The 20,995-nt window shown below is 43.5% G+C and overlaps 1 protein-coding gene across 1 annotated transcript in view; it reads left to right on the top strand.

The window, feature by feature from the left end:
* LOC138295473 (xanthine dehydrogenase/oxidase-like) overlaps positions 1-20,995 on the top strand; it is a 794,335-nt gene that overhangs the window by 241,633 nt on the left and 531,707 nt on the right. The window contains exon 15 of the mRNA XM_069233806.1: positions 19,158-19,332. Within this exon, the coding sequence (XP_069089907.1) occupies positions 19,158-19,332 (175 nt within the window). The remainder of the gene's footprint in view (positions 1-19,157; positions 19,333-20,995) is intronic.

Genomic DNA, 20,995 nt, shown 5'->3' with positions numbered 1-20,995 from the left:
CTTGACCCTTCACTGTCGTTCAACTTTTCTCTAGTCCTTAGTTTTACTGGTGATATACTTGGTTTTCTCTTTGCACTGTGTCCACTTGATGGACCTGCTATCTCTTCTGAAGAAGTTTGAACAGTTTCGTTCTGTTCTGCCTTGTCCCCTCCTTCTGGGGAATCAATCACGTTTTTCTTTTCTTTTTCTGTATCGTCTGCTTCTGGGAAAGCCCTCCTCTGATCAGGCTCTCCTGCTTCTTCACCTCTTTCGAGCCCTTTGTCACCGTTACTTTCGTCAGGCTCTTTGTCACTTTCAGCTGCTTCAGGCTCTTTGTCACCTTCAGCTGCTTCAGGCTCTTTGTTACCTTCAGCTGCTTCAGGCTCTTTGTTACCTTCAGCTGCTTCGTCGCTGTCTGAGGTTTCTCCTTGGTCTTCCCCAAGTGAATCGGTTATTTCGTCCTCAGAGAATATTTCTCTCTCCTCTATTTCTGCCTGTTCGCTTCTAGTTCTGTTTTGCTCTGTCTCAGCGCTCGGCGCTTTGTTATCAGGAACTGGCAGTTTCAGCGCTTCAACTTCCTCATCTGTGGGACACAACACTTTCTTTGTATGACTGGCGTGAATCCAGTTGGGAACTCCCGCACACTTCACAGCGGTAGTGGTCGTCAGGATCACTTGGAAAGGGCCTTTCCAACGGGGTTCCAGACACGACTTCCTCACGTGCTTCTTTATCACGACCCAGTCACCTGCTTTCAGTGTGTGTCCTGGACCTTGGATCGGTGACAAGGTGGTTGCTTCCACCTGGTGAGAGAAAGAGCGAACCACGTCAGCCAGACCTTTGCAGTAGTCTAACACCATATCATCTGTAATATTCAAAAGCGCGTTTGCGGGAACTGCAGGAAGTCTCATGGCCCTGCCCATGAGAATTTCGTGCGGGGACAATCCAGTCTTTCTGTCAGGGGTGTTTCTCATTGACATTAACACCAAAGGCAATGCGTCAGGCCATTTCAAATTTGTCGATGCACATATTTTCGCCATTCTTGATTTCAGTGTACCATTCATTTGTTCCACCAGTCCTGAGGCTTCAGGGCGATAGCTGCAATGCAGTTTTTGCTCAATGTTCAGCGCTGCGCAAAGTAACTTTATCACCTCGTTATTGAAGTGACTTCCTCTATCTGATTCTAAAGAGATCGGGAATCCGAAACGTGGTATCAACTCCCTCAACAATAGTTTTGCAACTGTAAGGCTGTCATTTCTACGTGTGGGGTATGCTTCAATCCAGTGACTAAAAATGCACACAATCACCAACACATACTTCAGACCTCCATGCACAGGCATCTCAATAAAGTCCATCTGCATTCTGCTGAACGGGCCACTCGCCCTGGCAATGTGGCTCACGTTCACAACCGTTCCCTTTCCTGGGTTCATCTGCTGACAAATGACACAACGATGGCAAACTGCTTCTGCAACTTGACGGAATCTGGGGTTAAACCAATCAGTTTTGAACAATCTTATCATGGCATCTCTCCCTAGGTGAGCCTGCCCATGATAGAACCGCGCTAGCTGCGATAAGAGACAATTTGGTAAAACAAATTTTCCTTCATTTGAAACCCATAACTCATCTGGTCTCTTTGTACATTGTGACTTAATCCAGGAAACTCTTTCATCCTCCCTGACGCTATTCTGTAATGCTTTTAGTTCATCCATTGTATCCACAACCTTCAAGGCAAATGCTTCAGCTGGTTCGAGCTCTGGCTCACTTATCAAATTCCATTCATCCCTGAGCAATATACAGTTCAAGGCACAAAATCTTGCGACTTGATCCGCATATGCATTTCCCAGGGAAACATAGTCCTGTCCTTTTGTATGAGCACTACACTTTACCACTGCAATTTCGGCTGGCATCTGAATGGCGTGTAACAATTCCCTTATTCTCTCCCTGTTTTTCACTGGGGACCCTGAAGAGGTCAGGAAACCTCTCTGTGACCATAGTTGCCCAAAGTCGTGCACAATTCCAAACCCGTACTGACTGTCAGTGTAAATGGTAACCTTCATCAATGTAGACAGTTGGCATGCTCTTGTAAGGGCTACAAGTTCTGCTACTTGTGCGGAATAGACTCCTTGGAGCCAGGACGCTTCCAAGACACCTGTTACAGTACATACAGCATATCCTGCTTTCAAAATTCCCAATGCATCTCTTAAACATGACCCATCAACAACAACAATTTGGTCATTTTCATCAAGCTTAGTATCCTTAATGTCAGGTCGGGGTTTTGTGCAAAATTCAGTCACCTGAAGGCAGTCATGCTCGACGTCTTCAGCGTTCTCAATTTCAGCATTTTCACAGGGAAGCAAGGTTGCTGGATTCAACGTAGTGCACCTTTTCAGCTGCACATTCGGTGAGCCCAGAATTATTGTTTCATACCTTGTGAGTCTTGCTCCAGTCATGTGTTGCGTTCGGGAGCGGGTCAAAAGTATCTCAACTGAGTGAGGGACCATGACTGTTAATGGATGTCCCATCACTATTCCTTCACTCTGAGTGAGGCTGATACCAACTGCTGCTACGGCGCGCAAACACCCTGGAAGTGCTGCTGCGACCGGATCCAAAGTAGCTGAAAAATATGCTACTGGTCTGTTTATGCCACCATGGGCTTGGGTCAAGACAGACAAAGAACATGCATCACGTTCATGACAAAACAATGTGAAAGGCTTTGTGTAATCAGGCATACCTAAAGCTGGAGCCCTGCACATGCATTCTTTCAATTCAATAAAAGCATCCATCTCATCTCCTTTCAGCTCAATTTCATCCAAGGCATCCTTCTGGGTCAGTTTCAGTAAAGGCTTTGCTAGAGTTGAGAAGTTGGGAATCCACTGGCGACAGTAGCTCACCATCCCCAAAAACTTCCTCACCTCCCTCCTCGTCTTTGGTGGACTCATTTGAAGTACACTTGTTATTCTTTCCTTCATTATTCTCCGTGACCCTTTCTCTATTTGATGACCCAAGTATTTCACTTTCTTCTGACAGAACTGCAACTTTGAAGGAGACACCTTGTGTCCATTCCTTCCCAGATGGTTCAGTAGAGCAATGGTGTCGGCTGTGCAGCCACTTTCTGTCTTGGATGCAATCAGTAAGTCATCAATGTACTGTACTAGGGTTGACTCGAATGGCAATTCTAACGCTTCCAAGTCTTTCTTTAGAATCTGATTGAAAATTGACGGTGACTCAGAAAACCCTTGAGGAATTCGACACCAACTGTAAACTCTGTCTAAGAATTTGAAACAAAATAGAAATTGGCTGTCCTCATGAAGAGGCACCGAAAAGAATGCTTGTGACAAGTCGATGACTGAGAACCACTCGGCATCGCAAGGGATTTGAAACATTATCACAGCTGGATTCGGTACTACGGGGCAGCATTTAATTACGATGTCATTTATTTTCCTCAAGTCCTGCACAATTCGGACCTTTCCACTCGGCTTTATTAGTCCCATGATTGGTGAATTACATGGACTGCTTAACACTTCTTTCAGTACTCCCTGTTTTACAAACTCGTCAATGAGTTGGGCGACTTTCATGAGGGTGTCTTGTGCCATGTGGTATTGTGGGGTCTGGGGAAAGGTTACATTGGGTTTTACGGTCACTTTCACTGGTTCCACTCCTTTCACCAATCCCACCTCTTTTCCTGTCATATCCCACACTTACTTTCTGACTGTTTCCCGTAATTCAGCTGGAATATCTGCTTCAGTTATCATCGGGAAAAGGTTAATCAGAGGATATTCTTCATCGACAGTTTCCATCTCATCCCCTTCTACACTGTCCTCTTCTTCCCCATCACTGCTCGTCTGAATTCTAATTCCATCGTGTGAACACATAATCGAACATCCCAATTTGCACAATAGATCTCTCCCTAACAGTGCTATCGGGCTTGAGTCACATACCACAAAATTATGTAACCCTTGATAGTTACCAATGCTGACTGGTACTGGATCTGTGATTGGGTTCGTCAGGTGCCTGTTTGCTACTCCCACTACTTGAACTGTTCTCCCTGAGAGTGGCAAATTTGGTACTTCAATGCTCCTAACAGTTGAACGTCTGGCTCCTGTGTCAACCAAGAACGAAACACGATGACCCATAACTCTTCCCTCCACATATGGACCCTTTTGATCAACTTCCAAGGATGCTGCAAGCACACAATTTCCCTCCTCATCTGAACTTTCACTCTCCCATACATTATTTATTCCATTCTCACTGTGTAATGGGAACTGTTGTACGGTGCCATTTGTACTCATCACCTGACTCGAGACCTGTGGAGGAACCATCACTTGCTGCTGACTCACTGGTGCCAAAGGTATTTGCATTTGCTGATTAGGTACCATGGGTAACTGCTGTTGCATTGGCTGCATTTGCGTCATCTGCATACGGGGCATCTGCATCTGCTGCGGCTGCATAGGCTGTAATCCCTGCAGCTGATTTATGGTCTGAAAATTTGGGTTTGGACCTCTCATTTTCGGTCCCCTCATTGTCTGGAATGCATTGACATCATTGTTTTGCTGACCAACACCTGCACCTTCCTGCACCACCATCAGGCACTCGCGTTTCCAATGTCCGACGATTCCGCACACGTGACACGGCATCACTCTTTTCATTGCCTGCACACCATTCGGAATCACAACAGTGTTCAAATCCGGACCATTACTCCCAAAGCCTCCTCTGCCTCTGCCTCTCGCCTGTGGCTGAAACACCATATTTCCCTGCGGCTGCGGCTGCGGTATCTGCTGTTGGAACCCTTGCAACCCTTGCAGACCTGTCTGAGCTGCTTTAAGTTGCATCACCATCACTTTCTCTTTCAACCTTTTCTGTTTCACTTCAATTTCGTCACTACAGTATTTCGCATAATTCAACACCTCATCAATTGGTTTCGACAGCCAACAAATCAAATGCGTCTTTATCATCTGACTTATCTCTGGTCTCAGCCCTTCCACAAATCTAAACACAAAATGAAGCATGTCCTTCGCCTCTATTGTTTCCGTGCCACTGTAGTTCTTGAACGCCTTCAACAACCTCTCATAGTAACCGTGAATCGATTCTTTAGCCTCTTGGGCAGTTCGATCAATCTTCTGCCAATCCACATTTTTCGCGGCAACCTTCGTCTTCAAGTGCTCAATCACCTTATAGTACAAGCTCATTACCATAGGTGATGGTGCACCCGTATCCCTGTCTCTCTCTGGTTCACTCGTCGGCCAACCTACAGCCCTTTTGCAGTCTTCCCACAAATCTGCCGGAACCACAATCTCAAAGAGGGTATTCAGGTCTTCCCAAAGACATTTTGCAAGCTTCACAAACCTATCAGTCTGCTGATACCATTCAATCGGTTTCTCTCTCAGTTTGGGAAAATCATCCGTAAAAGACTGAATGTCGCTTCTGTGCCACGGTACATGTATTAATTTTCCCCCTGCTGTCTCCCTCATTGGTAACATAGTTATTGCATCAATACTCTGTGGTCTTTTCTCCTTGTGCTCTGGGACACGGTCTTTCCTCTTTTCCTTTTTCTTTGCCCATCTGCTTTCCCATTTGTCTAAGCACCTCCACACTTGTGCACTCTGCAGCAATTCTCTAAGGTGCGCTTTCATGCCTGCTGACCTCATGTGTTCAAAGTCTGTGGTCCCGAAATCCAATCTATAGCTCCTGCTCAAGTGTTTTGTCTTGTCTATCTCAACCCCATTTTTGTCAGCTATTTCTTGCAACCTTCTATGTACCTTGTTCACTTCTCTCGTAATCCTAGGACATAGATACCTCAGCTCTTCTTCCGAGTAGGACTCTAACCTATTCACACCCATAGTCCCTTCCACCAATTCTTCTGCTTCCATGTTCAACCTGACCCTATTCAGATAGTCTTCTCCCTTCCCACTGGCTGAGCTTTGTGTGGAATTCAGACTGTTGAACCACTGTGTCAGCTGTTGCGGATTCAACCCCATCAGTGTAGCATTCACATCGACTGCCATTGATGGTTGCGGCAACTTTTCAGTGTTCGATGATAGCGGTATCATCAGTGGGGGACTCGACCTCACCACTGTTGACTGAGCACATATGGGACTAAACTCCATCAAGGACCCAGATCCAGTTGGCTGAGCCACTATCGGAGTTGTCTCTGGAGTGTTTTCTATGCACCTCCTTTCCGTCCCATTCTGCACCATTGATCCTTGACCGCTCATACCTGAGTTAGGCTGAATGTACAAAGGTACCGGTGGACCTACAGTAATGGGTAGGGATATCGCATCTGGGTTCTGTCCATTCCCTAAGTTCTGAGGCATGTTCATTCCCACACTATGGGTCATCATTGCCGGCATGCCCGTCTGACTCCCCGTCATCTGAGCATGTGCTGTTCCCCCCTGCGTCTGCTTTTGAGGCATCAAAAACTGGGTTGATTCAGCTTGTGCCAATGTTGGGTTGCGACCATTCTGTACTCCCATTACGGTTGGATCTAGAATCATTCCCGTACTGTTGTCACTGCTGTAGTACCTTGGGACCTGCGGCTGATAATTTTCTGCTGTTTTCAATATAGGCACATCTGGATATATTCTCCTAACCTGCGGTACCTGCGGGGTGAACAGTAAACTCGGGTCCTTAGATCCCGATGGCGTTTCTGAACTCGGAGTTTCATTATTCTGTACCGGTGCCGGAGGGGCAGAACTGGTACTTGGACCTTGTTCACTCTCTACATAAGGTGGTGGACGGTCGTTCAGCAATTGCATGATGAACTCCTCATCATCTGATTCGTCTTCCCTATCTTTGGAACACCTCCTGTTTGTCTTACAGGTAGCTTTCTTGCCTGTCACCTCTTCTTCTTTAGCAATTGCGGGAAACAATTTTATCCCCTGCAATATATCTGACCTCCACACCTTCTGTGCATTATCCCACCTAGCGTCCGCTAGTGTCTTTTCTGCCTTTCTTATCCTGGTCTCGAACTTCTTTTGCTGTTGCTGTATAGCCATTAATTCCCAAATCGCTAGAGCCTCAAACTGTGCTGGCCTTGCAGGTACCTTCATGTCGTACATCGCGAATCTCAAATTCTCTAGGACCCTTATATTGAATGTCCCATGGATCGGGAACGCTACGCTCCCATGTTTCTCTGTCAGCTTGTGCCATTGCTTTAGCCAAAGGCACGGAGCTACCCCCCTTTCCTCCATTACAATGTAAGCTGGTGTACCTTCGGGTGGCGTCTCCTCTTCTACGCTCGCTTTAATGTAAGACTCCCCCTTCATCGCACTCTTTAATGCTTTAAAAAAATTCATTTTCTCGTCTTTTATTTCACAAAATTTGTAATCAATAGGTGACTTTAATTCCCGGAATACTCTTCGGTTGCCTTTCCCCTTCCAATCGAGCCCCACGGACTGCGTCCAATCCGTGCGCGACCCTTCTCTGCAAACAACCTATCCCAGCGCGGCTCCTAGTGACGTCACACTCACACACACTGCGGCTGACAAAGCCTCGCGGCTTGTCCTCCTTCACTCCGCTCCTCTCGTAACAACTTCTAGCATGTATCGCGAGCAACCAAATAATAATAAAACAGATCTGTCGGTTTACTACAGGAAGGGTAACACAATCGCTTCAGGACCTTAGGGATTTTTCGCTAGCCTCGGCAGTTATTCCATCTTTCTCGGTCCCCACTTTCGCAAGCAAATCTGACCCGCAGATTCTGCTCTCAACTTGTCAATGATCTATTCTAGTGCACTTAGAATTTGTCAAAGCCCGAAGTCGAAGTTTTCTTTCACTCCCTTAACACACGTACCGACTCGTTGACCATGCCCGGTCAACCTATTAAACCGACCAGACCACAACATAAAACAAGTGTCTCATACACTTTTCAACATACTCCGGAGTCTCTTGACCTCGTAGGGCCCGTCTCAACAACAACAACCACGTGGACCTTTTTCTGCACAAAGCGCCACATGCACATGAAGTTCGACGACTTCCCTACTCTCACACTCGGAGTCGCACCTCCGCTATTCTCTAAAATCCTCGCAACCTTTTCAAACAATCTGCGGCAATAAGCTGTGCAAGCGCAAAATCCTAACTTCACTCATACCGTCACTAGTACCGCCAACGCCGATTCCACACCTCCATTCTCTCCATTCGCAAGCTCCGAGATCCCGGGAAAGTCGCGGGGGACTTAGCCCATCATCATTCTCTCAATCTGTTTTACCCAAGAAAAATCTAATTCAACACCATATACTTCTCGAGTGGGGTCCCAAAATGCCAAACCGTCCTCTGCTACCATCTACTGATAGAGCGTTCCGTCCTAATAAATTACTTGTATTTGGACGCTCTTAGGTCGATGAATCTTTTGACTAAGTGGGGCTCTCTTCACTCGAGATTAGTCAATTAATCAATCGATAATCAATAACGAACATAAGCAATGCCCTGATCAACATAACACTTCACAATTAATCCAGAGAACATTTCGGCGAACCATGACCTTTCGGTCATGAATAACCACACCAGTTTATTCAAAGTTAATGAATTTATTTCCCTATATTAACAAAGCTAGCACAATGTAAATGTGTCTCAGCACCAAATGATATATGTACATGAACATTAATAGCTGTCCATAACGGCGAAAAGATGCAATCTATGCAGCATTTGAATAACAACGCATTCGATAATAGCAATGCAAACCACTAAAACTATAATCTGTAATGAGCTAATTGAATACATTAGTCAGCATAACAAAGTCTCAAATTGCATCGTGCAACAAATGAATCCTCATCTAACCTCAAATTAGCATCTGCATGTGGGACTTCATGCAAAAACAATTTAGCAACATTAATTTGGAAAACTCCTAACTAGGGCTCTTATCAAAAATCAGCAGTTGGTTACCTAAAAGAAACACAATGCAATTGTACATTTTCCTTTCATATTTACCAAATTCAATCAGCATTCAAGGAAGTCTTCGTCTCACAGGTACCGATTTCCGATCAGCATGGGACGGGGCAAAGGGGCAGGGTGGACGGGGCAATTGCCTCACAGCGGCAAGATAAAAGGGCAAAACTACTACTTCATGCAAAGGGACGAATCAAAGTTAGTCTCTAGGGCGAGAATTTCTTAAAGTCTCTTTCTCTCGATTAGAGAAAGCATCAAAGTCTCATCGAACATCGATTGGCATCGTAGAAGATGGCAAAATGACGAAGTCGGCAATAGCGGGTAATGTTCAATGGCTAATGGCAAAAGTCGAATGGCCAATGTCCGGTAATGTCAAAAAGTCGAATGAATGGCCGCTTTCTTCTCGTGCACCAGGTTTAAATAGACAACAGTTCAAATCCAGTAGGGTCTTCCATTGGAGGGTTCATAGGTTGGCTTCAAATTGTCCAATCAAAAACTACAGTTCACAAGCTTCTACCTAGGCATACATTATCCTTGGAGTAGGGAACGTAAGTTGCAACATATTTTACCAATTAACTCACTTTCAGAGCGTCCATTGTCTGCACCTGCAGATTGACCTTGGAGCAAAGAAGAAGATGCCAGGCTGGCACGAAACCTTAAAGATAAGCATGTGAACCGATCTCACTGGAAAAGTACAGCTTCAAGCAAGAATACACGTTTTATTAGCACGTTAGAAAAACACGAGCATCTAAACCGTGAGACAAGGCAACTAGGCCGAAGCCTCCACTAAAGTTATGCTAAGTTAAAACATTTCAAACAAGCAAATCATAGCACACGTTTACGGTTATGTCAGATTAGTACAATTCTAATACATCACGTTATATAAAGCACGCTTATAAATGTTGGCGAACTACTCTGAGGGCACATTTGTCCCCGTACAATCTTTATTAGTTCGGTTAAAGTCACACTTGATTATTGCAGTACTACGTTTATGCGCTAATAAATGTAAAACCTTCATTTCCGCGTCATCAGCTGTTAGAAATGGGGTCTCTGATTGGCAGTCAGTTTGCACTCTGTCTAAGCAGGGACCCTCACTCTAGTCAGGGCAATGTAGCTACACACTTGGATAACCCCTGCTCGCACCCTTCGTAGCTTTGCACAAGCAGTCAGGCTTATCCCGAAGGCAATGAGGATAGTATTTGTACCAACACACACAGTAATTCAGTGAAACACTACAAAATGAACACCACACCAGTTTAGAAAAATAGCTAATATTTATCTAAATCAAACAAGACCAAAATCCCAAATATCCAACATACACAAGTCAAGATATGAATTTTCAAAAGAATAACAGTCTTACTCCATAGAAGACAATGGAAATGTTGTTGTTACACACAGTACCTTGTATGCATCTAAAATAAAGCCGCACAAGCGAGCGTGCATCGGAAAAGTCAGCGATACGTTGATTCCTTACTCGCAAATGAGGCCGTGGGTCGTTTCTTCTCTGGTCAGATTGTCGATGTGTCATTTTTCTCTCCCACAAGAGAGCGATGCATCGATTTCTGGACGAGCACCTCGGATCCACGCAGGTTCATGATGACTTTGACACCCAGCGATGATGCGTGAGAAATCCGGTCGCATGGTATTAGGAAACCGCGTGGGGTTTGCATAGGTATCAGCAGCTACAAGTAGGTGTTGCGTTGTTTCTCCAGCTGCGATGCATCAATCTCCCAACCGTGATGCAGGTGGAGCGTCAATTCTAGCTGCGAAGCTGGTGCCGTGTTTTTTTTTCCAGTCGCGTTGCAGGTGGTCCATTGAAAATTTCCCTGCACTGTGTTCTGTGTGTGGATTTCAGTCCTTTGTTCACCAGCTTCACCTTTCAAGGGCCCAGGGGCTGGATGGGGCACCACGTGGCACGGCAGGAGTCTCAGCAGACAGCAGAGAGTTCAGGTGCTGGCAGAGGAAGTCTTTGATAGCCCTGAGACTTCAAAACAGGAGGCAAGCCTAATCCAAGCCCTTGGAAATTCTTCATAAGCAGGAGTGCACAACAAAGTCCAGTCTCTGTCCCCTTTCACAGGCAGAAGCAGCGACTGCAGCATAACCCAACAAAGCACAGTCCCATGCAGGGACAGCACTTCTCCGCAGCTCTGGGGTTTTGGGTCCACTACTTAGACCCCTCTCTGCCTTTGAAGTTGCCCAACTTCAAAGAAGAGTCTCTGTTGTTTACAGGATCCTGCCTTGCCCAGGCCAGGCCCCAGATACACACCAGGAGGTTGGAGGCTGCATTGTGCGAGGGCAGGCACAGCCCATTCAGGTGTAAATGACCACTCCTCCCTCCACTGAAGCCCAGATGGCTCATCAGGATATGCAGGCTACACCACAGCTCTCTTTGTGTCACTGTCTAGAGGAGATTCACAAACAGCCCAACTGTCAGTTTGACTCAGACAGGGAATCCACAAACAGACAGTCACAGAATGGTTTACGCAAGAAAATGCCTACTTTCTAAAAGTGGCATTTTCAAACTAACAATCTAAAAACCAACTTCACTAACAGATGTATTTTTAAATTGTGAGTTCAGAGACCCCAAACTCCACATTTCTATCTGCTCTCAAATGGAAATTGCACTTTAAGGATATCTAAAGGCAGCTCCCATGTTAACCTATGAGAGAGATATGCCTTGCAACAGTGAAAACTGAATTTGGCAGTATTTCACTGTTAGGACATGTAAAGCACATCAATACATGTCCCACCTTTAACATACACTGCATCCTTCCCATGGGGCTACCTAGGGCCTACCTTAGGGATGCCTTACATGTATAAACATGGAAGGTTAGGGTCTGGCAAGTGGGTACACTTGCCAGGTCAAATTGGCAGGTTAAAACTGCACACATAGACACTGCAGTGGCAGGTCTGAGCCATGTGTACAGGGCTACTCATGTGGGTGGCAAAATCAGTGCTGCACGCCCAATAGTAGCATTTGATTTACAGGCCCTAGGCACCTCTAGTGCACTTTAGTAGGGACTTACTAGCAAATCAAATATGCCAGTCATCGAAAAGCCAACTACACATACAATTTCACATAGGGAGTACTTGCACTTTAGCACTGGTCAGCAGTGGTAAAGTGCCCAGAGTAACCACAAGAGCAAAAATAGAGTCCAGCACACAGCAACAACCTGGGAAGTAGAGGCAAAAAGCTAGGGGAGACCACGCCAAGAATGCCAGGTCTAACATAGGCATTTAGAGAGCATACACTTTTATATGTTTCCTAAATTTAGTTTGGACAGTGTTGATTTTGTTTTATAGAGTCACAGTAATCTTATTTGTGTTGGCATATGACACTTACTGTTTCTAGGCCATTGGAACAAATGGTCTGAGCCAAAGAGGACGTATAAATATAAAAAAATGTCAAGGAGGGTCCCTAAGGTATGCCCTCAGCCTTCATGGCCAACGTAGATGTATTGGGGCCAAAGATGCTATCTGAGATCTATCAATTACAAAATTCAGTATCCAGTTCAGTTAATGATGACAGATGCCTAAATGATGGAGGCATTCAATAAAAGTAGTATGGGAAATTGTCTTGAATGCTTCAGACCAGTCCAAAGGGACCAAAACCACCGAACCTCCTTGGTCCAGAGACGTATGCTGCATAGGACTATAGAGTGGCTTAGCATCAGCTGTAGGTTTCTTTAAAAGGGGACACATTCACATTTTCTTCATATTTTCAGTCCTATAGTTGAGCTCATAGACAGGTTACATAATTTTGTGAGAGATCCAGATAGTGGTGCTGCCACTAAATATAAAAAAAATCACACTGGGCAGGGATCAGATGGAGTCCAAGATTTTATAGATGAGAGCATATCTTTTACATCTTCTGCCAGAAGTATAACAAAGGCTGGAAGATTTGCTCCATTTGAGGGTCTGTCATCCAACTATTTAAGGAACCCAAATGTGTATGTTTATTAAGTGTTGTAAACTTTATTGATTTTTTTCCCCATAAAAAAACTGATAAGTTCTTGTAGAGCTCTTGCATGTTGACGAAAACAAAACTTCAAACTATTTTTTAAATTTCTCTTACAATTGCCTTCCTCCATAATAGACTTAGATAAATGCTTTCTGTGTACTACACAAATCAGTTTTGATAGTTTTAATAGATGGTTTATATCTAATCTTATGTTCTTGGTTATAATATCTCCGTTTATGTTCCAGTAATTTGTATTTACGTTTCACCAAGAGCCTTGGAATAGCAGGGTGCAGATAGTCACATACTATGAGTTTGAAAGTTTCTCTTTGGAGCAATAGAGTTGAAGGACTTATTGACACAGGTATTAACTTTTTCAGTGTCTGACCCGATATCCAACTCCGCTTGAGTATTTCACAAGTCTCAACAAAACTGGAAGATTCGACACCATGGTCGAGCAACTCTCCTCGTTCATTGATATTCGAAGGTCTAACTTCACGTGATATCTCAAACCGTACCGCAAAGAGGTTCAGCAATGTGAGAAACATAGGAGCTTCTCTTGAAACATAGGAGCTTCTCTTGAAACATTCAAAGTATTAGCGAAAATGGGGTCAAAGAGAGGGCTGCAAAGTGTGTAGGCTCGAACAGTATGAGATGAATTACTAGACTGTCTTGAATAAGTGCTTGTACATGGGAGTTCAAAATGTCATCCAGATAGTAATTGAGACCTTGCAACAGTAGAAAATGAGAGGTTTTTAACACATAAGGTGCTGCATTTCTCCGAGGTCCAAAGCAAAGAAAACAGAATGGCCAGGAGCTCTAAATAAACAAACCCGCATATGAGACTGATGGTGAAATTGAAGCTTGAATATTATGCAGTCTGCGCCAGCAAACTAAGGGCTTTCTACAACATTGCAGTTGTAGCAACAACAAAAGACAATACCCACGTCATTCCCAGTTTTGTTGGAGCCATCATGATGAACAAAGGAATATCCCTCTGGAACCACCAATGCGATATTCAGATTGGACCACAGTTCTAGCCATATTTTAATTAAAGGGACTAAATCAGGGTTTTCTCGTTATTAAAGTGCCAAATGTCTGCAGAAAGTTAAGTTAGGGAGCAGACATTTATTCAATGCTTTGATCATTAAATGGCAGTGACACCGGGAAAAGTGATGTGAGTTAACAAAAGCCACTTGAGAAGACACCAGAGAACGATTCAGTGGGCAGGAATTACCCAGGTCCCTCAAGGAGTGTAGAACGTTATCAGAGTAACCCAAACACAACTACTGGCACTTCATGGCAGAGCCTGGACTCCTGCACTAGGCGCACTCTTAGAGGCCCTTATTTATACTTTTTTTTAGCGCCGCACGTGCGTCGTTTTTTGACGCAAAATAGGCGCAAACTTACAAAATACCATTATATTTTGTAAACTTGCGCTGCTTTTGCGTCAAAAAACGACGTGAATGCGGCGCTAAAAAAGTATAAATGTGGTCTGTGCGCAGAGGCTTTTGCCTGTGGCATACCTACGGCAGATGGCTGCTGGCTGAACGTGCGTCCAGTCTCATGAAATATTGCTGGCGCGGCCTGCTCAAAATTATAACTCAAACCACAGGTGCGCTAATCCTTCTATGCTTCCAAATGGTGGGTGTCCCGAAACTAAAACCAGTGGAGCATGCTAAAACCAATCCTTGCGCTCACCAAACATAAAACCCTTCCCAAAGACCCTTACCAAGCACTAAAATAACCAGGATTTAAACAGAAGAAGTTTTAAAAGTGTAAGTTAAAAACATTTTTTAATTGATTGGAACAAACACATGCAGTTAGATGTCAGCTAGCACATATTAGAGGTGCTGTCAAGTCTGATTAAATCTCTCTGGCTCAGGGTGACCCAAATTACAGACCAAACCCCAGGCGCGCCATCTCTCCTCCAATTCCAAGAAGGAGGGGGGCCCAAAAAAGCTATCAGTGACACTACCCCTTATGCTCACTAAACATGAAAACCTTCCCAAAGGTTTCCATGGCGATTGATCTATTGGTGACATTTTGCTTGGTTTGCCGGTTACGATGAGTCCATGGAGGGTGACATCCTCAAAATAAGGGTGACTTGAAAGGTATTCAACGTGCATTTCGTCTTCCTACATATAATTTTGAAATGACCAACATTTTGTAGTCAACAAATGAAACTATCACGTTTTGGGGCGACACTGTGTTCTTGGCACTGGATTGCTGAACCAGACTTACCTGCCGACGTAGAAACAGTAGCTGCTGAGGGCAGATGACTTCCCTTCCCCCTCCTTGCGGATGTTTAAAATCAGTTTGATCTTAACGAGCCCATCCTAGCCATTTATTTTAAACAGAAAAATAGTGACTTTTATTCAAGCTTTTTCAATTGTCTGTGAAAGTATGGGGCAGTTTGACAGATAAAGTGGCACGATTGTTTGAGGGGGTTTTATTGTGTAGCCTGTCTCTGTTCTTTTACACAAGCTTTACTGTTGAACGTGCATGGAGTGACTCCACTTTCACACTGCGCCTGATTGCCACCAACTGTGACTGTGCCTGTAAATAATACTGATGCTTAAAGTAACTGTGATTGTTCTGATGTTTCCCTTGATGGCCACCGAAATCTTGGCATAATAATCAACACTGTGCAAACAACTCCATGTGTACATAGTTCGTGTTTGCACGAATAGGTGGTAGAAATACTTTGTGATGAAAGAAGGTTTCCTATTACACTCACCACTTGTGTTTTCATGGCCCTCAACATGCAACTGATTCTCTCGGTGGTTCAGTGGTGCCTGTTCTCCAGCTCAAGCAATCTGCAGATTTTGCAATTTAGTTAATCTCGGTCCAGGTATCTACATTTACAACATTCAAAATAACAGTCTCAAATCCTAGCTCTTGCGCACAATCACACAGTCGTTTGCACATCTATGTTAAGCTAACACATGCAAATGACTTGATTTATGAGTGCAATTGATTCACGGATGGCATCAAATTCTACTCCTCCAAAGAGAAAAGTGAGAATCCTGATGTTTGGGCTCCTCACAACCGTTTCCCCTGAGATGCAGCCACCCACGATGAACGCCAATGAGCTGCAGTGAGACCTGTTTTTTTTAGCTAATGGCGACTACCAGCAACATGAGACCTGCACTTGACACTACAGAAACAACAACCTGTGGCGACCAACGATGTGAAGCTACATCAACGGACATCCGCGACACCTGACCAGCTCTTCGTGCTACGACAAGATAATACTCATTCTGCTTTACACTGTACAGTGATGATCGTCCGCAACGCTCAGCCTCCTCCTCTTGATATCCTCTACCGCAAATGGAACTCTTTGCGTCAGACTTAGAAGTGAACTTCTCGGCTAGACTAACCCGGTCCCTGTACCCGACACATGCTCCATTGTGGTCAACCTGACCGTGTGACTTTCTCCATGTCTAGCGCGACCAGATGACCATGAGTAGCACTTTGTGATTTCAACGGCCATTTTCAGTAAAAATTTAAATGTGTATATCTCTGGTGTTATTGATTGGCTTTTTGTCATTCTGGTATCACTTTATTTATTAAAATGTACTCCATTTTTCTACTTGGGTTTGGGATTTTTTTGTTTTTTTCCCCACTTTATTATTGTTTGTATGCTGCATACATACTTTACACATTGCCTCTAGGTTGAGCCTTACTGCTACCAAGCTAACAGAGGGTTAAGCACAGGTTAATTTGTGGCAATTATGGTTCAGCCTGACAAAGACTCTGGTTGTTGCATGAATGGGGCTTGCACCCTGCTCAACTAATAACCCAATTTCTTACATACAATATTTGTAATCCCATTTCAGTCTCAAACCCCTGTTTGCACCCAAATCACGATTACCAGGGCACTCAGTAAAAGAGGTCCTCCATGTAATTTAAAACTGGTAAGAGCGTCAGTGTTGCTAATGCAAGCAATATATTAACTTTACGTAGTGGCTGCTTATTCTAGTGCTTTTATGGCAAATTACTCCTCTTTAGGGTTTTACAAATATCCATAGATGTACACAGCCAAGTCTATGGAAAATTCATATTTCGGTTTAAACATCAAATTTGTGAGCTTCCACTGCATAAAAGCCTTTGGTTTACAATTTTGGGTGAAAATTTACTTCAACATCATTTTCTTTTCTTCTTTTTTTTTTTACTCTACCTGGAAAACATTTTTTTAAGTGGGTGATATCTTCCACCACATACCTATTTCATAAAGAAGTATTTGTGTGCATTTAAAAGCTAATGTTCCGAATAAACAAAATGTAATGGAATAACATTGGAATGTTCAAAATATGTTGTGAAATTTACTCCCATTTCTTCTCCTCATCTAAAATTCGCTTTCACCTCCTCCTATGCCCTGGAAACTACTAAGGTCTTAAACCTGATCCTCATAACAAAAGAATGCAATGTGCTTTCCGACCCATGTTTAGCAGCATGCGTCCAGCAACTCTTCCTTCATCTTGTGACAGGCATAACTAATCTGATCAGTTTCTCCTAACACTCTGGAAGCATCCCAGGCTTATCTCCTGAAAAACATATCTGCTGGTTTTAAACCAGCCGATCTCCAACCTCTCTTTCCTCATTAAACGCATGCAAAGGGAAGTAGAAATACAATTTAAAACAATTGCAAACCATAACCATCTTCTCCACAATCACCAGTCAGCATTCCAACCTGCAAGGAACATCGAAATTGGACTAACCAATTTGAGGGAAGAGTTTTTACTCTCTGGATTAGGCTAAAACACATGCCTGGTGCTACTTGACGTGTCGATGGCATACAATGAAAATACCACTACAATAAGTTTTGGACTGGGGACAGTGCCTCTAGATCTGTGGTACAATGGGTGCAACTAATCCTTATTGATTGTAGCCACAAAGTCAGGATTGATTCAGCTGAACTGTCCACATTCCCTCCCAGTGATGTTGCATCTCTCAAAGTTCATCCCGCTTGTGTCTTTTCAGCATCTGCATATGCCACCTGTCTCGCCTCTTTGAGCAGTGACCAGTAAGCTTCCAATGGATGCTGGCAAGATGCAAATCCACTTCCACTTGGCAAATGATCCAGAGAATGCAGCATTACCTTGTATCTGGACTGCATATTCCCCTCGGCAATTCAAGAGAGTAGAGATTCTGAGCTTGATTCACTGCCATTTGCCTGTCCTCAAAATCTGAGCATCTCCCTCTTCTGCAACAAAATTAGGATATTTGAGCCTTTTTCATGCATTACAACCTCTTCTCTTACCTCTATAGTAATGCTGTGACAACAAGTGCTCTCTTCCCACTCTGGAAAGGTCTCCCACTCTTTCACACAGACTACAGAATTAAGATAACTAGAGTTCTTGCCTTGACTATTGCATCCTCATTGATTGTGACCTTGCCAAGTAACTCACTACCAGGACTAACTGTAAAGACTTCAGAACCAGGAAGGACCAGGAAGCCAGAATGTACATTAATCTCTGGGACTGCATCAAACCCGCTCCTATAGCTTTCCACAGTCTCCCGGTTAACGCCTGGATGAAACTCAAGTCATGTACACCACCCACAAAGTGTACTCTGGCAAAGGTCCTGCGTGCCTGCAGAAACTCACACCTTACTACACCCTGACACACTAAATATCTACACATTGGATCATCCAAAAGCCCTTCAAGAGGATGAATCATGATGTCAAATTTCTGGATCCACAAGGACCAAGACTCTAAAACCCCCTTAATGAAAATCTAAGACCAGAAACTAATCATATTTAGTTTAAGAGAGAAATGCTTTATACTTGCCGTCAACTGAGATCACATGTAAATGGTGAAGTTAAAGAATATTGAACATGTAAACATAGCCCATTTAATTGTATGATAACTTCCCAGTCCAACAATTACGTTATATTCCCTTAACTGAGAGTACTATGAAGTTACTAAGCAAAAATCCTTAACAAATAAATGAGTAAATACCAGTGAAATGATTTGTGAATATACACAAAGTTATGATGTTGAGGTTATCAAATGTTTTCTCAATGGCAAGTCACCTGTCCCTCCCCAAGGAACACCCATGAACTCCCCCCAACCTTAAAGTTATACCTTACTTGTAGATTTTCCAAGATACATTTCTGCTGATGCAATTTCAACAAATTAGTTTCTGCCATGTGTATCCCCAGATGGCTCTCTTTGCGCCATTGGTCTGATCTTAGGCACGCAAAATGATTTGTGAACCAGCAACTATTCTTTTTACATGTTTGTAAATATGATGTAATTCCATAGTCAGATGATGGAACAGAAATGCATATAAATGGAAAGTAAGTTGAATGTGTGTATGTCCTTCTTTTGTACAGAGAGTGGAATGAAGCATTACTCCAGGATGCTTGTCAGCTGCTTGCAGAAGAGATGGCTCTGTTCCCAGATGCCCCTGGAGGAATGGTGGCATTCCGGCGCACTCTCACACTCAGCTTTTTCTTCAAGTTTTACCTTACAGTTATTGACAAATTATCCAAGGCACTTAATGCAAATGTAAGTATGGTGAACCACATCACATTAGAATTCTAAAATGTAGTTGTAACATTTTACAACGCAACATTCCCCAATGAGCCAATATTATTTTCAGCATGTCCGCCTATCTGTATCACACCCTAGTCCTTTTAGGTAAAACAACTGTGCTCCTGCATCATGTTTACTGAAATCACATTATAAAGGTTTGATGGCATTGCAATGAACGAAAAGCATAATTCAATTTCTAAATTACTAACTCACAGACTGACAGTATGTCGAACTTTATTTGGCTCTGCATCTTTCACTGTTTGAAGTATGGTGTAAAACACCTACGTGCAGAGTGCAGCTAAAAATGTATGCACTTGGCCTCTGTTCCTTGTCACTGCTAATTTACGTCAAAGATTCTGCAACATAAAGTATTTGTCACCATTGTTGAGTATGCCAAGGGGCCAATACTCTTGTGAGGCAAAGCCTCAAGTGGGTCATGCTGCCTTTCTCCTTCCTCATCATGTGTGATAAATAGCATATTATTTATTGCACATCTTCATATATGGCTTTATGCCATGCTGTTTTGTCAGTGTTTATTAGTTATAAACAAGGGACATAGAAAAAGCATCATTGGGGATGATGAGATGATGGGCTGCATTCTTCTAAGTGTCTACCTGTTGCAGTGCAGTTTAATGCCAAAATATAGAAAGTGAAAGTTATCTCCCTTCAGACGTGCTTACTGCTTATCCTTCAAGATGGTTAATGGTTTTATTCAGCACTTCCTTGTTGTTAGACAGTCACATAGTGTACATTTGGAGATATTTTCACCTATATATGAAATGCAATGAGTTGCTTTGCAGGATATGACATTTCATACCATTGTAGATTCCTGGAGGTTATATGCAGACTTAACTGTTACATTGCTTGTGCACATACAGCTGCAAGGCAGCTATTTTCAATGGTACTGGGCACAATATACATTACAAAAGTGGGATTACTGAATGAAGTATTGCCATAACCTGTAATTAGCACCGACTGTTACGTTTACATGGGCATGATGGAGATTAACGTTCCTATATAGAAGGTATTTATGCAGAAGCAGAGAACAGTCTAATTGCATGATGTAAGCTGTGAAGATCCCAGGGTATGATCACCCAGAAGTTCCAGAATATGGAGCTCTGCTATGGTAATGACTTGGGATTTGACCTTTGCACTAATTAATGTCTCATCTGCATTCATAACTGCACTTTACCCAAACAACATGTTTTATGGGGCTACATTGTTTTAACTGGCAATAACAATGGGTAACCTGGCCCAGTATGTGCCAGCACTTGGTGCAATAAACGGAGACCAGGATCATGTGTCCCATTATCAGACAAAGTATTATTCCCAACTTTCAAATTTATTTAGAAACATTGAGGTTTTCTTCCCTGACCATTGACAAGGACTCTGAAAATATTCACAAGAGTGGTCATAGTCACAGACTATGCCCCCATCCCTCGTTAGCGCCCTGAGGGCTGCCCTTCAAGGACTCTCTACAGGGCACCTATACAGATACTGACAGTGTGGCTGCCATTGCACTGTCATTATTTGAACAGGGACACCTGGAGCTGTCTATGGAAGGGTACAAGACTTCCACCACACAGGAAGTTTATCAGTAATTGCAAAGCTCTAGGATGGGTTACATTTGCTCTCT

The sequence above is a fragment of the Pleurodeles waltl genome, chromosome 5, assembly GCF_031143425.1.
Source record: "Pleurodeles waltl isolate 20211129_DDA chromosome 5, aPleWal1.hap1.20221129, whole genome shotgun sequence".
Taxonomy (NCBI): domain Eukaryota; kingdom Metazoa; phylum Chordata; class Amphibia; order Caudata; family Salamandridae; genus Pleurodeles; species Pleurodeles waltl.
The sequence above is the reverse complement of the archived record's forward strand: the minus strand, read 5'-3'. Positions and strand labels throughout refer to the sequence as shown.